Raw genomic sequence first — 16962 nt, forward strand, 5'->3', positions numbered from 1 at the left:
CATTTTTAAATTTTATTTGTATCCCTTCCTTCTCCCATACCATCATAATTTAGACACCCATTCACTTCAGCAGGGATGATTTCAGAAATCACTTTTACAGTCTTTACCTCTTTTCCCCTTTCTCTCATTTTCATGCTTAGAAACAATTGATTAGCTGTCATTTACCTAGGATACATAAAGAATGCTTCCTTGAACTAAAGAGTGTATAAAACAACACATTAATATAGCCAGACAATGGAATAAGGCCCCGTTTACTCGTTTCAAAACAGAAAATCAAACTATGAAGATGAACATATAAATTTATTGTTCAAATATGAGAATTGTAGGAATTTGTTGACGTCTCCCACCATAAATTTTAATCTTCATTATGCTGCATAATCGGACACATATTTGATATATCAGTTTTAATTAGGATAGTTTTCATATAATGAAGATTTTTGATGAGTTGACTTTGAAAGAGAGGAGGCAGATATATCACAGATCATTGGCACTGGGGGCCATGAGTTGCCACTTTGTTGCAGGTTAGGAAAAGGACTGTCATAGGCTGACATATCGCTGTACCTAACTGGTAATTTAGACGGCTCCACCATCAGTCCAAAATAACTGCTCTGTAATGGAGATACGATGTGGTTCTGAGAAATAGAAGTAATTGTAGTAGTAAAGTTCTCAATGAGGCCATTTCCTTGAGTGTAGCTGCTACGTGAGTGCCAATTTAACATGCTCAACTGATTTAAAACAGCAGGTTGATCTATCACAATCTGTTTTGTTTGTCTAACTGATATTGATGATGGGGAAGGAAAATCACATGGAGATAGGGCACTTCTATTAGCGACTGCCTGCCTGGTATAAGGCTTTCGTATGAAAGGCACACTTAAACTTGTCGAGGCTGAAAATGCACTCTCCCCGCTAGTTTCAGGTAGAAAATTAGAGTTACGATCATGTATGTTGCCCCGTGCTTTAGCATGCTTCTTCTTGTAATCTTGAACTAATGAAGATATTGGAGAGACATTTTTAATCCCAGCTCTTCTTTTCATTCTTACTAAAAGTTGTGGATAGCCTCTTTTGAAATTTGGATTATGATAGATCTGTAACTATAATCAAAGGAGAAAATTACTTAGTATCTTTATAAACCAAGGCAAAACTGACAAGCAAAACTAAACTATAAGCATTTATTCCTTTAATGATACAAATGAAACAGCATCAAATAAAATACCTCCATTAGTAGTTTTAACATCTTACATGTTTGAGAGAGGCATTCTGAAGATGGCAGAAGAATAAGATGGGGAGACCGCTTTCTTCCCCACAAATTCTTTGAAAGAACGTTTGAAAGCTGAGCAAATTCCACAAAACAACTTCTGAATGCGGGCAGAAGACATCAAGCCCCCAGAATAGCAGCCCATTGTCTTTGAAAGGAGATAGGACAAAATATAAAAGATAAGAAGAGACACAAAAGACGTACGGATGGAGATCTGTCCCAGGAAGGGAGTCTTAAAAGAGGAGAAGTTTCCAAACATTAGGAAACACTCTCACCAGTGGGTCTATGGAGAGTGTCGGAATCTCAGAGGGCTACATAACTAGGAGAAAAATAAATAAATAAATGAATAAAACCCACAGATTATGTGCCTAATGGCAACTCCCATTGCTTGCATCTGTCACCAGCAAGTGTGGGCTGAACAGGGAGGTGCAGGCTGCATTGCTTAGGGTAAGAACAGGGCCTGAACTGCCTGAGGCAATCTGAGGGAACTAACAGCAGATAGCAACCACACTGTGGGAGAGCCAGAGAGAGAGAGAGAGTCAGAGAGAACTATTCCATGAAAAGTCCTATCCTAAGGCATGGCGGGGCCTGCTCACAGAACAAAGGACTGAGCAAATACCAGAGGAGAGCTAGCCGGCTGCAGACCATCCCATCACCCCTGGAGATGGGGAAGAAAGCAGGGGCAGCTAGAGCCGGAAAGGGGCAATATCGGGCCCAGGGAGGCATCCTCTACCAAACTGCAAGCAGGCACCCAGTTGCTAACCAAGACTTCTTGGGATTCTGAATGGTTGACATCAGACGGGAAGGTCACAGCCAGAGATCAGCTCCCAAGAAGAGACACACGGCACACCTGAGACAGGCATGCCCGATGCAACCCAAGAAACCAAGCGGCTGGGACTGGGGAGGTGATAAGATACACTCCCCACCTGGGAAGACTACTACAAGCACCTGTTCGCCTGAGCTGCTGGGACCTGGGAAGGGCAAAACACACAGGTCCAACCGAGTCCACGCCTTTGTGGAGTACCCGAGAACCTGACCTGAGAGGTTTAGACCTGGGAAGTGCACACAACCCAGGGCCCGCCTTAGGCAGTGCACTAGCAGAAGCAACCTAGATCCTGAGAAGTATAAACTGGGAAAGTGCACGCACCCTGAGCTGGGGCAAATCCAGTGCAGCCGAGTCTTTGAGCATTTCCCATGCCAGTGATATTTCTTTACAGTGTTCCTCCCTCCCCACAGCACGACTGAACAAGTGAGCCTAAATAGTGACCACTTTTGCCTCCTTGTGTCAGGGTGTAAATTAGACACTGAAGAGACCAGCAAATAGAAGAAACTAAAATAAACAGAGGAAACCACTCTGGAAGTGACAGGTGCAACAGATTAAAACCCTGTAGTTAGCACCAACTACATTGGAAGGGGCCTATAGGTCTTGAGAAGTATAAACAAGATCAAGGAACTATCTGAAACTGAACTGACCCCACACTGCCTGCAACAGCTCCAGAGAAATTCCTAGATATATTTTTACTATTACCATTGTTTAAGTTATTAGAGTCCTCTATTACTCCCTGATGTTCATTTCTATAACCTACTATTACCTTACCAAAAAAGACCCTATTTTTAAAGCAAACTTTATATATATATTTTATGATTTTTGTGACTTTTTAAAAATACTGCATTATTGAGAGTCTAACCTCTACTCTAGATTTTTAATCTTTGCTTTTTGGTATTTATTATCAATTTTGCACCTTTAAGAGCTCAATCTTCAGTACCCATTTTAACTTGGGAGTGTTATTACAGCCTTGATTGCTCTCTGCCCCTTTTAACTCTCCTTTTTCTCCACCAGGTCGCCTCTATCTCCTGCCTCCACCTTTTCATCTCTACCGAACTATGTGAATCATTTTGTGTGTTCCAGGCTGTGGAGAACACTTAGGTAACTGATTACTGGCCGGATCTGTCTCTCTGCTTTTGACACCCCCTTTTCTCTTCCTGGTCACCTCTGTCTCCTTCCTCCCTCTTCTCATTGCTGTGTAACTGTAAACCCCTCTGAGGTGCCCAGACTGTGGAGAGTACATAGAGAATTAATTACTGGATAGCTTTCTCTCTCCCCTTTTGAGTCCTTTATCTCTATTTCTATCTCCTCTTCCTCTATCTCTATCTCCCTATCTACCTCTATCTCCCTCTTCCCTCTTCTCATCTCCATGTTACTCTGTGAACCTCTCCGGGTGTCCCTCACTGTGGAGAAGCTTGTCATCATTAACCTAGATGTTTTATCATCGGTGGTGTATAGTTGGAGAAGTCTTGAGGCTACTGTAAGAATAAGACTGAAAATCAGAGGGAGGAGGCTTAAGTCCAAAACCTGAGAACACCAAATAACTCCTGACTCCAGGGAGCATTAATTGATAAAAGCTCATCCAAAAGACTCCATACCTACACTGAAACCAAGCACCACCGAAGGGCCAGCAAGTTCCAGAATGAGACATACCAGCAACACAGGAACGTAGCCCTGAGCTTCAATATACAGACTGCTGAAAGTCACACCAAACCCATAGACATCTCAATATTCACTGCTGGACACTTCATTGCACTGCAGAGAGAAGAAATCCAGCTCCACCCATTAGAACACCGACGCAAGCCTCCCTAACCAGGAAACCTTGACAAGCCACCCGACCAACCCCATCCACAGCGAGAAAGAGCCACAATAAAGAGGAAACACAAAGTGCCAGAATACAGAAAGGCCACCCCAAACACAGCAATCTAAACAAAATGGAAAGGCAGAGAAATAATCAGCAGGTAAAGGAACATGATAAATGCCCAACAAACCAAACAAAAGAAGAGGAGATAGGGAATCTACCTGAAAGAATTCAGAATACTGATAGTAAAAATCATCCAAAATCTTGAAAACATAACGGAGTTACAGATAAACAGCCTGGAGAAAAAGATTGAGAAGATGCAAGAAATGTTTAACAAGGGTCTAGAAGACATAAAAAAAAAGTGTCAATAAATAAGGAATAATGCAATAAGTGATATCAAAACCACTCTGGAGGGAATCAACAGTAGAATAACAGGGGCAGAAAATAGGATAAGTGTGGTAGAAGATAGAATGGTAGAAATAAATGAAGCAGAGTGGAAAAAATTAAAAAAAGTTAAAAGAAATAAAATCACCCTCAGAGACATCTGGGACAATGTTAAACACCCCAACATTTGAATCATAAGACTACCAGAAGAAGAAGACAAAAATAAAGGCCATGAGAAAATACTTGAGGAGATAATAGTTGAAAACTTCCCTAAAATGGGGAAGAAAATAGCCAGCCAATCCAAGAAACACAGAGAGCCCCAAACAGGATAAACCCAAGGCAAAATACACCAAGACACATATTAAGCAAATTAACATAATCAAACAGAGAGAGCAAATATTAAAAACAGCAAGAGAGAGGAGAAGAACTAAGATGGCAGAGGAATAGGTTGGGGAGACCAATTTCTCCCCTACAAATTCATCAAAAGAACTTTGGAACCCTGAGCAAACTGCACAAAACAACTTCTGATTGCTAGCAGAGGACATCAGGTGCCCAGAAAAGCAGCCCATTGTCTTCGAAAGGAGGTAGGACAAAGTATAAAAGATAAAAAGTGAGACAAAATAGCTATGGACAGAGAACCATCCCGGAAAGGGAGTCGTAATAGAGGAAGTTTCCAAACACCAGGAAACCCTCCCACTGGTGGGTCTGGGGGAAGCTTTCGAATCTCAGAGGGCAACCTAACTGGGAGGAAAAATAAATAAAAACCACAGATTACATGCCTAAAAGCAACTCCCAGCAGAAAAGTACCCCAGACACTCGCATCCACCACCAGCAAGTGGAGGCTGAACGGAGAGAAGCGGGCAGTATTGCTTAGGGTAAGGACCGGGCCTGAGTGCCCTGAGGGCAATTGGAGGGAGCTAATGTGAGATAGCAACTTAAACTGTGGGATAGCAAGAGAGAGAGAGAAAATTAACCAGCAAAAAGCACGCTAACTGAACTCACTGACAGCCACTCGCAGAACAAAAGAAAGACTGAACAATTCCAGAGAAGAGCTAGCCAGCTGTGGACTAGCCAATCCCCCGCCAGAGGCAGGAGCCAGGAGGGAGGGGAAAGGGGCAAAGTCGGCCCCAGAGACCGCATCCCCTACCAAACTGCAAACAGGCTTCCAGTTTCTAACCAAAGACTTCCTGAGATTCTGGATGGTTGACATCCACCGGGAGGGTCGCGGCTAGAAACCAGGTCTCCAGAACAGATACAAGGTGCACCGGACCGGCGTGCGTGGAAACTGAGGCTGGGACCACTGAGGAGATAAGGTGCACTGCACCCAGGGAGAGTGTGCTCGTCAAGCTCCTGGCCTCCTGAGCTGCTCACGCCGGGGAAGGCACAAAACGCAGGCCCAACCGAGTCTGTGTTTTTGGAGTACCCAAAAACTGTAACTGCACGCAACACAGGGCCGACTCCCTATAGAGCAGCCTGGAGCCTGAGCAGTGTAGACGGGGAAAGCACACGAGCTGAGAGTGGGGGAAAACCCAGTGTGGCTGAAATATTGTGACTGCTCCCCACACAGGCCAGTGACATTTCTCTGCAGTGCCCCCTCTCCCCACAGCACGACTGAACAAGCGAACCTAAACAAGAGACAACCTCCGCCCGCTTGTGCCAGGGCGGAAGTTAGACACAGAAGAGACCTGCAAACAGAAGCCAAAGAAACAAAGGGAACCACTTCAGAAGTGACTGGTGCAACAGATTAAAAGTCCTGTGGTCAACACCAACTAAACGGGAAGGAGCCTATAGATATCGAGAAGTGTAAGCTGGAACAAGGAGCTGTCTGTAACTGAACCGAACCCACTCTGCACGCAACAGCTCCAGAGAAATTCCTAGATATATTTTTACTTTTTTTTAAAAGAAATTTTTTTAACTTTTCTTTTTTTAAATTTTTCTTTTAAAATTCACTATTACTCCTCTATTACTGTGTAATTTTCATTTTCTGTTATTTTTTCAAAGTCCTCTAATACACCCCCATTACTCCTTAATTTTCAGTTACATATATTTTTACTATTTTTTAATTAAAATTTTTTTCCTTTTTTCTTTTCTTCTTTTATTTTCTTTTGGAGTCCTCTATTACTCCTTAACTTTCATTTTCACTTCACTCTAGCCTTGCAAAAAAAGGAAGACTCTATTTTTAAAGCGACCTTCATATATATTTCTTAAATTTTTGTGTTTTTGTTTTTAATATTGTATTTTTAAGAGCCTAACCTCTACTCTAGATTTTTAATCTTTGTTTTTCAGTATTTGATATCAATTTTGGACATTAAGAATCCAATATTCAGTACCCATTTTTACTCAGGATTGTGATGATTACTCTCTCCCCCTTTTGACTCTTCTTTTTCTCCCCCAGATCACCTCTATTTCCTCCCTCCCCCTTCTCTTCTCAATCCAATTCTGTGAATCTCTGTGGGTGTTCTGGGCTATGGAGAACACTTAGGGAAGAGAGTACTGTGTAGATCTCTCTCTCTCTCCTCTTGAGTCCCCACTTTTCTCCTCCTGCTCATCTCTATCTCCTTCCTCCCTCTCCTCTTCATGTAACTCTGTGAACCTCTCTGGGTGTCCTTCAATGTGGAGAATCTTTTCACAATTAACTGAGAAGTTTTATTATCAGTGCTGTATAGTTGGAGAAGCCTTGAGGCTACTGGAAGTGTAAGACTGAAATCCAGAGGCAGGAGAATTAAGCACCAAACCTAAGAACAGCAAAGAACTCCTGACTACAGGGAACATTAAGTAATAAGAGATCACCCAAAAGCGTCCATATGTACACTGAAACCAACCACCACCCAAGAGCCAATAAGTTCCAGAGCAAGACTTATCATGCAAATTCTCCAGCAATGCAGGAACATAGCCCTAAGCATCAACATACAGGCTAACCAAAGTCACACCAAACACATAGACACATCTCAAAATTCACTACTGGACACTCCATTGCAATCCAGAGAGAAGAAATGCAGCTCCATGCATGAGAACACCGGCACATGATTCCCTAACCAAGAAACCTTGACAAGCCAATCATCCAACCCTACCCACCGGGAGAAACCTCCACAATAACAAGGAACCACAGACCACCAGAACACAGAAAGGTCACTACAAACACAGCATTCTAAACTGATGAAAAGGCAGAGAAATACCCAACAAGTAAAGGAACATGAAAAATGCCCACCAAGCCAAACAATAGAGGGGAGATAGGGAATCTACTTGCAAAAGAATTTAGAGTAATGATAATAGCAATGATCCAAAATCTTGAAAACAAAATGGAGTTACAGATAAATAGCCTGGAGGCTAGTATTGAGAAGATACAAGAAATGCTTAACAAGGACCTGGAAGAAATAAAAAAGAGTCCATATATAAGAATAATACAATAAATGAGATCAAAAACACTCTGGAGGGAACCAAGAGTAGAAAAACGGAGGCAGAAGATAGGATAAGTGAGGTAGAAGATAAAGTTGTGGAAATAAATGAAGCAGAGAGCAAAAAAGAAAAAAGAATCAAAAGAAATGAGGACAACCTCAGGGAACTCTGGGACAATGTGAAACGCCCCAACATAGGAATCATAGGAGTCCCAGAAGAAAAAGACAAAAAGAAAGGCCATGACAAAATACTTGAGGAGATAATAGCTGAAAACTTCCCTAAAATGTGGAAGGAGATAGTTACACAAGTCCTAGAAACCCAGAGAGCCCCAAACAGGATAAACCCAAGGTGAAACACCTCAAGACACTTATTAATCAAATTAACAAAGATCAAACACAAAGAACAAATATTAAAAGCAGCAAGGGAGAAACAACAAATAACACAAAGGGATTCCCATAAGGATAACAGTTGACCTATCAATAAAACTCTTCAGGCCAGAAGGGAATGGCAGGACATACTTAAAGTAATGAAAGAGAATAAACTACAAACCAGATTGCTGTACCCAGCAAGGACCTCATTCAGATATGTAGGAGAATTAAAAGCTTTACAGATAAGCAAAAACTGAGAGAATTCAGCACCACCAAACCATCTCTTCAACAAATGCTAAAGGATCTTCTCTAGAGAGGAAACACAGAAAGGTTGTATAAAAGCAAACCCAAAACACCAAAGTAAATGGCAACGGGACCATACCTATCAATAAGTACCTTCAATGTAAATGGGCTGATTGCCCCAACCAAAAGACAAATCTGGCTGAATGGATACAAACACAAGACCCCTATATATGCTGTCTACAAGAGACACACCTCAAAACAAGGGACACATACAGACTGAAAGTGAAGGGATAGAAAAAATTATTTCATGCAAATAGAGACCAAAAGAAAGCAGGAGTCACAATACTCATATCAGATAAAATACACTTTAAAATAAAGACTGTGAGCCACTATGGAGAACAGTGTGGAGATTTCTTAAAAAACTGGAAATAGAACTTCCATATGACCCAGCAATCCCACTCCTGGACATACAAACTGAGGAAACTTGATCTGAAAGAGACACGTGTACCCCTATGTTCATCCTAACATAGTTTATAATAGCAAGGACATGGAAGCAACCTAGATGCCCATCAGGTTAAGGTAGCTGTGGTACATATACACCATGAAATATTACTCAGGCATTAAAAAGGATTCATTTGAATCAGTTCTAATGAGATGGATGAAACTGGAGCCCATTATACAGAGTGAAGTAAGCCAGAAAGATAAAGACCAATACAGTATTCTCATGCATATATATGGAATTTAGAAAGATGGTAATGATAACCCTATATGCAAAACAGAAAAAGAGACACAGATGTACAGAACAAAATTTTAGACTCTGTGGGAGAAGGCGAGGGTGGGATGTTCTGAGAGAATAGCATTGAAACAAGTATACCATCAAGGGTGAAACAGGTCACCAGCCCAGGTTGTATGCATGAGACAAGTGCTCAGAGCTGGTGCACTTTGAAGACCCAGAGGGATGGGATGGAGAGGGAGGCAGGAGAGGGGATTGGAATGGGGAACACATGCAAATCCGTGGCTGATTCATGTTAATGTATGGCAAAAACCACTACAGTACTGTAAAGTAATTAGCCTTTAGCTAATAAAAATAAGTGGAAAAAAAAAAAAGCAGCAAGGGAGAAACAACAAATAAGAGACATTTGGATTCCCATAAGGATAGCAGCTGATCTTTCAATAGAAACTCTTCAGGCCAGAATGGAATGGCAAGACACACTTAAAGTATTGAAAGAAAAACCTACAACCCAGATTATTATACCCAGCAAGAATCTCACTCAAATATGAAGGAGAAATCAAAAGGTTTACAGACAAGAAAAAGCTGATAGAATTTAGCACCATCAAACTAGCTCTCCAACAAATGCTAAAGGATCTTCTCTAGACAGGAAACACAGAAAGGATATATAAACTCAAACCCAAAATAACAAAATAAATGGTAATGGGATCTTACTTATCAATAATTACCTTAAATGTCAATGAGTTGAATGCCCCAACCAAAAGACAAAGACTGGCTGAATGGATACAAAAACAAGACCCTTATATATCTTGTCTACAAGAGATCCACCTCAAAAGAAGGGACACATACAGACTGAAAATGAAGGGTTGGAGAAAGATATTCCATGAAAATAGAGACATAAAGAAAGTAGGAGTAGCAATACTCACATCAAATAAAATAGACTTTAAAATAAAGGCTGTGAAAAGAGACAAAGAAGGACACTACATAATGATCAAAGGATCAATCCAAGAAGAAGACATAAAAATTATAAATATATATGCACCCAACAAAGGGGCACCACAATATGTAAGGCAAATGCTAACAAGTATGAAAGGGGAAATTAACAATAAAACAATAATAGTGGGAGACCTTGACATCCCACTCACACCTATGGATATATCAGCTAAACAGAAAATTAACAAGGAAACACAAACTTTAAATGATACAATGGACCGGTTACACTTAATTGATATCTGTAAGACATTTCACCACAAAACAATGAATTTCACCTTTTTTCTCAAGTGCACATGGATCCTTCTCCAGGATAGAGCACATCCTGGGCCACAAATCTAGCCTTGGTAAATTCAAAAATATTGAGATCATTCCAAGCATCTCCAGACCACAATGCAGTAAGATTAAATGTCAATTGCAGGAGAAAAAAATATTAAAAATTCCAACATATGGAGGCTGAACAACACGCTTATGATTAACAAACAAATCAGAGAAGAAATAAAAAAGAAATCAAAGTATGCATAGAAACGAATGAAAATGAAAACACAACAACCCCAAACCTATGGGACACTGTAAAAGCAGTGCATAGGGGAATGTTCATATCAATACAGGCTTACCTCAAGAAAGAAGAAAAAAGTCAGATAAATAACCTGACTCTACACCTAAAGTAACTAGAAAAGGAGGAAATGAAGAACTCCAGGGTAAATAGAAGGAAAGAAATAATAAAATAGAGCAGAAATAAATGCAAAAGGAACAAAGCAGACTATAGCAAAAATCAACAAAACTAAAAGTTGGATCTTTGAGGAGATCAATAAAATTTACAAACCACTGGCCAGACTCATCAAGTAAAAAAGGGAGAAGAATCAAATTTTAAAAAATTAAAAATGAAAATGGAGAAACAACAAGAGACTATACAGTAATGAAGGACCATAAGAAACTACTGTCAGCAAATATATGCCAATAAAATGGACAACTTGAAGAAATGGACAAATTCTTAGAAATGTAGAACTTTCCAAAACTGAACAAGGAAGAAATGGAAAATGTAACAGACCCATCACAAGCACAGAAATCAAAAATGTAGACAGAAATCTTTCAGTAAACAAGAGCCCAGGACCAGATGGCTTCACAGCTGAAAAAATTTAGAGAAGAGCTAACGCCTATCCTACTCAAACTCTTCCAGAAAATTTCAGAGGAATGTAAACTTCCAAACTCATTCTATTAGGCCACCATCACCCTAATACGAATACCAGACAAAGATGCCACAAAAAGAAAACTACAGACCAATATGACTGAGGAACATAGATGCAAAAATGTTTAACAAAATCCTATCAAACAGAATCCAGCAACATGTTAAAAAATAATACATCATGACTAACTGGGCTTTATACCAGGGATGAAATTATTCTTTAATACTCACAAATTAATCAATGCAATACACCACATTAACAATTTGAAAAATAAAAACCATATGATTATCTCAATAGATGCAGAGAAATCCTTTGACAAAATTCAACATCCATTTATGATAAAAAAAAAAAAAAAACCCTCCAGAAAGCAGGAATCGGAGGAACATACCTCAACAAAATAAAAGCTATATATGACAAACCCACAGCAAACATTATCCTCAATGGTGAAAAATTTAAAGCATTTCCCCTAAAGGAAATGTTCCTAAATGAAGAAGACATGGGTGCGCACTCTGGCCACTACTATACAACATAGTTTTGTAAGTTTTGGCTACAGCATTCAGAGCAGAAAAAGAAATAAAATGATTCCAGATTGGAAAAGAAGAAGTAAAACTCTGTGTGCAGATGACATGATCCTCTGCATAGAAAACCCTAAAGACTCCACCAGAAAAGTACTAGATCTAATCAATGAATATAATAAAGTTGCAGGATATATAATTAACACACAGAAATCCCTTGCATTCCTATACACTAACAATGAGAAAACAAAGAGAATTTAAGGAAACAATTCAATCCACCATTACAACGAAAAGAACAAAATACTTAGGAATACATCTACCTAGGGAAACAAAAGATAAATATATATAGAAACTATTAACCACTGATGAAAGAAATCATAGAGGACACAAATAGATGGCAAAATATACCATGTTCATGGATTCGAAGAACCAATATAGTGAAAATGAGTTTACTACCCAAAGATATCTATAGATTCAATGCAATCCCTATCAAGCTACCAATGGTATTTTTCACAGAACTGGAACAAGTAATTTCACAATTTGTATGGAAATACAAAAAACCTCGAATAGTCAAAGCAATCTTGAGAAAGAAATGGAATTGGAGGAATCAACCTGCCTGACTTCAGGTTACACTACAAAGCTGCAGTCATGAAGACAGTATGGTACTTGCACAAAGACACAAATATAGAACAATGAAACATAATGGAAAACCCAGAGATAAATTCACGCACCTATGGACACCTTATCTTTGACAAAGGAGGCAAGGATATACAATGGAGAAAACACAATCTCTTTAACAAGTAATCCTGGTAAAACTGATCAACCACTTGTAAAAGAATGAAACTAAAACACTTTCTAACACCATACACAAAAAATAAACTCAAAATGTATGAAACATTTAAACATAAGACCAGAAACTATAAAACTGCTAGAAAATCATTCTCTGACATAAATCACAGCAGGACCCTCTATGACCCACCTCCAATAGTAATGGATATAAAAGCAAAAATAAACAAGTAGGACCTAAATAAACTGAAAATCTTTTGCACAACGAAGGAAACTATAAGCAAGGTGAAAAGACAGCCTTCAGAATGGGAGGAAAATAATAGCAAATGAAGCAACTGACAAAGAATTAATCTCAAAAATATGCAAGCAACACTTGCAGCTCAATTCCAGATACATAACTGACCCAATCAAAAAACAGGATAAAGAATTAAACAGGCATTTCTCCAAAGAAGACATACAGATGGCTAACAAACACATGAAAAGATGCTCAACATCACACTTTATCAGAGAAATGCAAACCAAAACCACAATGAGGTACCATCTTACGTCAATCAGAATGACTGCTATCCAAAAGTCTACAAACAATAAATGCTGGAGAGGCTGTGGAGAAAAGGAACCCTCTCACACTGTTGGTGGGAATGCAAACTAGTACAGTCACTCTGGAGAACAGTGTGGAGATTCCTTTAAAAACTGGAAATAGAACTGCCATATGACCCAGCAATCCCACTGCTGGGCATACACACTGAGGAAACCAGACCCGAAAGAGACACTTGTACCCAAATGTTCATCGCAGGACTGTTTATAATAGGCAGTACATGGAAGCAACCTAGATTTCCATCAGCAGACGAATGGATAAGAAAACGGTGGTACATGTACAAAATGGAATATTACTCAGCCATTATAAAGAATACATTTGAATCAGTTCTAATGAGGTGGATGAAACTGGAGCCTTAGAGTGAATTAAGCCAGAAAGAAAAACACCAATACAGTATACCAAAGCATATATGTGCAATTTAGAAAGATGGAAAAAAATTTTAGAAAGATGGTAACGATAACATTATATGTGAGACAGCAAGTGACACACATGTAAAGAACAGTCTTTTGGACTCTGTGGGAAAAGGCAAGCGTGGAATGAATTGAGAGAATAGCATCGAAACATGTATATTAACATATGTGAAAAAGATCGCCAGTCTAGGTTCAATGCACGAGCACGGTGCTCATTGCTGGTGCACTGGGATGACCCAGAGAGATGGGATGGGGAGGGAGGTGGGAGAGGGGTTCAGGATGGGGAACACATGTACATCCATGGTTGATTCCTGTCATATATGGCAAAACCACTACAATATTGTAATGTAATTAGCCTCCAATTAAAATTTACAATATAATTTAAAAAACAATGAGAGCATAAGTAGTATTAAAAAAACATTACATGTTAGAAGCAATTATGATCCTCAAGTAAAAATACGTTATAAACATATACAGTAAATACAGGAAATACCAAGTAAAAATATGTTGTAAACATATATAGTAAATCCCACTTTAATTAGCTTCAAGACTTGTATCCAGTTTCAAGTTGCTAGGAATGTTTGTTAAATATCAAATATTTTAACCTCTAGATGTTCTCAACTTCAAGAAATAAAGCTTTTCAACAGTTTGCTATCTCAATTTTAAATTCAGTTTTAGCTACATATGTGAACACGCTTTCTAGGTTACATGATTTAATCTTACATATTGCCAATAATAAGTGAAAAGTTTGGAATACCTTGCTCAAAACAGAGACATTGTTTTCTTCATCCAGAAAGTCAGCTAGTGAAGCAGATCTTTGAACAGTTTGTTGCTTTTTTCTAAACCCATAAAGGTTAAGCTGTCGAACTATACTTTTCAAACTATGAGTTTCAAATATTCTGAAAGGGGCCTTTCTTTCTAAGACTTCTTTCTTGAAGACTTCTTCATTGATCACTATAGAAGTGCCACTCTCATCCCACCAAATAGATTTAAACTGATCACTTTCAACTATCTTCCAAAGTTTTTGAGGAAAATTGAGTGAAAGAAAATCGTTCAATCCATCTGTTTCAGAGACAGAAAATGTGTAACGTGGCATTTTTACCACAACTTCCTCAAACAAAGCCTGAAAAGCTGCTTCTTCAATGATAGATCTCAAAACTGAGTCCTCAGTAAGTGTGTGATCACACAAAGGGGATCTAATGGTGGTTTCTGCACCAGTTGATTTATCTCTAGGAGGTACATCTTGAATTTCTGAAGAAAAATGTGCCATCTCAAAGAAATATTTCCTCAGATACTTTTCTTATCTGTCTGATTTTACACTCTGAAACTTCAAATGCTGCCTGGCTGGCCTACAGAAATAAACTTTCTAGACCATCACAGTGGTTCTCAAAGTCAAAAAGCTGTGACATCACAAAGTCACTGATCTCCTAGCAATTGAAGGGTAGCTGTGACATCACAAAGTCACTGGTTTCCTAGCAATTGAAGGGTAATGTTCAACCAGTGTCTACTTCTGTATCAACTTAAATACAGGCTGCTTACATAAAAAGTAACCAAAAATATGAAACCTGCAAAATCTCATTCCTAAAGAATATTTACACAGAAAAATCACATCAATAAAGAGGATATTGGGAGACAACATCATTGACCGGCTAGTTCCATCTACTATGTGGTCTATGCACTTAAATTTCAGCCTGGTTGGGGCTTTAGCATCTCTAAAACTGTGCACAGGATATTGCTCAGAATATTATCTATAGCCCTTGAGGAGGAACTAAAGATCCTTGACTTTGCTTAATGGCTAAATCCTTATTATTTTATATTGCTTGATTATTTTCCTTTGTTTCTGCCTTTTCTAACTTCTCTGATTAAAATTACTCTTGGAACATGAGGAGGTCTACGATCCCCTATGTCTCTCTCTTTCTTTCATACTTTTCAATCTAAAGAAGAGACTGCTTAGAACAAGAAAAGAAATACAGTGTTGGACTTAGAGGTTGATCTTAAATGTGACAGAAAATCTCATTTGCAGGTTCAATTTCTGTTTTCAGTGTCCTGCCCCTCACCACCAAATCACTGAGCAAGTGAAAATGAATAAGAGGCTTCCACACCCTTGTTCATGTTGAAAACCAGACATGGGAAAGGCTTTCAAATAGAAGAAGAAAATATTAGCAAAGAAGTGTAAACCAACCCAGAGGTGACAGGTTCAATGGAATAACAGTCTGTAGTTAATGCCGAGACTGTTCACTTGAGGGGCAACAGTAGCCTTTCACATGTACAAGTTTAAAGAGACTATCTGACACTGTACTGACACCATAAAGCACAAAACAACTTCTTAGAAATTCTGAGGTCTATTTCTATAATTATGATTTCTTTAACTTTTAAAATTTTAGTTCTTTATTATTCCCTAAACTTTTATTTCTATTGACTATTATTACCTTTCTAAAAAATAAACATAAATCTAATTTTTAAACATTTGTTACATATATGAGAATGATTTTGGCCTCTTTTTTTTACACTACCTAAATGAGTCTAAATTTTATTCTTGGTTGTTTAATTTTGCTTTTTTAAAATGGTTATCAACTTTGTAACTTTAGGAACATAATCTTTAGGATCTGTTTTCACTTAGGGATTTGCTTCCTGAGTTGATTGCTCTCTCCTCTTTTGACTCTCCCTTTTCTCAACCTAGGCACCTCTATCTTCCTCCTCCTTTGTCTCTGCTCTATGTAACGCTGTGAATCCCTTTGACTGTTTCAGGATGAGGAGAGTTGTGTCACCATTAACCTAGGGATTTTAACTTCCGTATTGTGTGGATGTGGATTTTTGATGCTACTGTAACTTGGGGACAGAAACCAGAGGCCAGGACGTTGATTCCAGAACTTTAGATCACCATAGAACACTGGACCTCAGGGAACATTAAAGGACAGGCACACACCCCAGAGTTTCCATGCCTACATGGAAAGCAAGCTCCAGGATTGAGGCAACAAGTCCAGTACAAGAGACCCCACACCTATTCTTCAGCAAAACAGAAACACGACAGTGAATATGATAAAAGGGGCTGCCTGAAACCATGCCAAACCCACAAACACCCCAAAGGACAATGCTGGAAAATTCATTGCACTCCAGAGAGAAGAGATCCAGGTCCGCCTGGCAGTGCACACACACAAATTCCCCAAAGCCTTCAACCTGGACAAGTCACTGGTCCAATCCCACCCACAAAGGTCAGGTTCCACAATGAAGTGGAACCATAACCCTTTATAAGCCTTCAGAAAGGGGACACAAACCACACAATCTAAAGAAAATGAAAAGGGAGAGAGACATTCAGCTGGTGAAGGTACATGATAAAAACCCACCAAAACAAACAAAAGAAGAGGAGATCGGAAGTCTTCCTGAAAAGAATTCAGAATAATGAGAATAAAGATGGCCAAAATCTTCAAAGCTAAGAGGAGTCACCAGTAAATACACTGGAGGCCCGGACTGAGAAG

The 16962-nt window shown here is 39.1% G+C and overlaps 1 protein-coding gene across 1 annotated transcript; it reads right to left on the reverse strand.

Moving 5' to 3' along the window:
* Positions 1 to 404: 404 nt before the first annotated feature.
* LOC136154227 (heat shock transcription factor, Y-linked-like) lies at positions 405 to 14756 on the reverse strand. The gene is made up of 2 exons (XM_065916501.1): positions 14244 to 14756; positions 405 to 1091 (listed from the first exon to the last, which is right to left on the reverse strand). Exons 1-2 carry the CDS (start codon positions 14754 to 14756, stop codon positions 405 to 407), a joined length of 1200 nt encoding a protein of 399 aa, XP_065772573.1.
* Between the last annotated feature and the right edge of the window lie 2206 nt (positions 14757 to 16962).

This window comes from Muntiacus reevesi, chromosome X (assembly GCF_963930625.1).
Source record: "Muntiacus reevesi chromosome X, mMunRee1.1, whole genome shotgun sequence".
Lineage (NCBI taxonomy): Eukaryota > Metazoa > Chordata > Mammalia > Artiodactyla > Cervidae > Muntiacus > Muntiacus reevesi.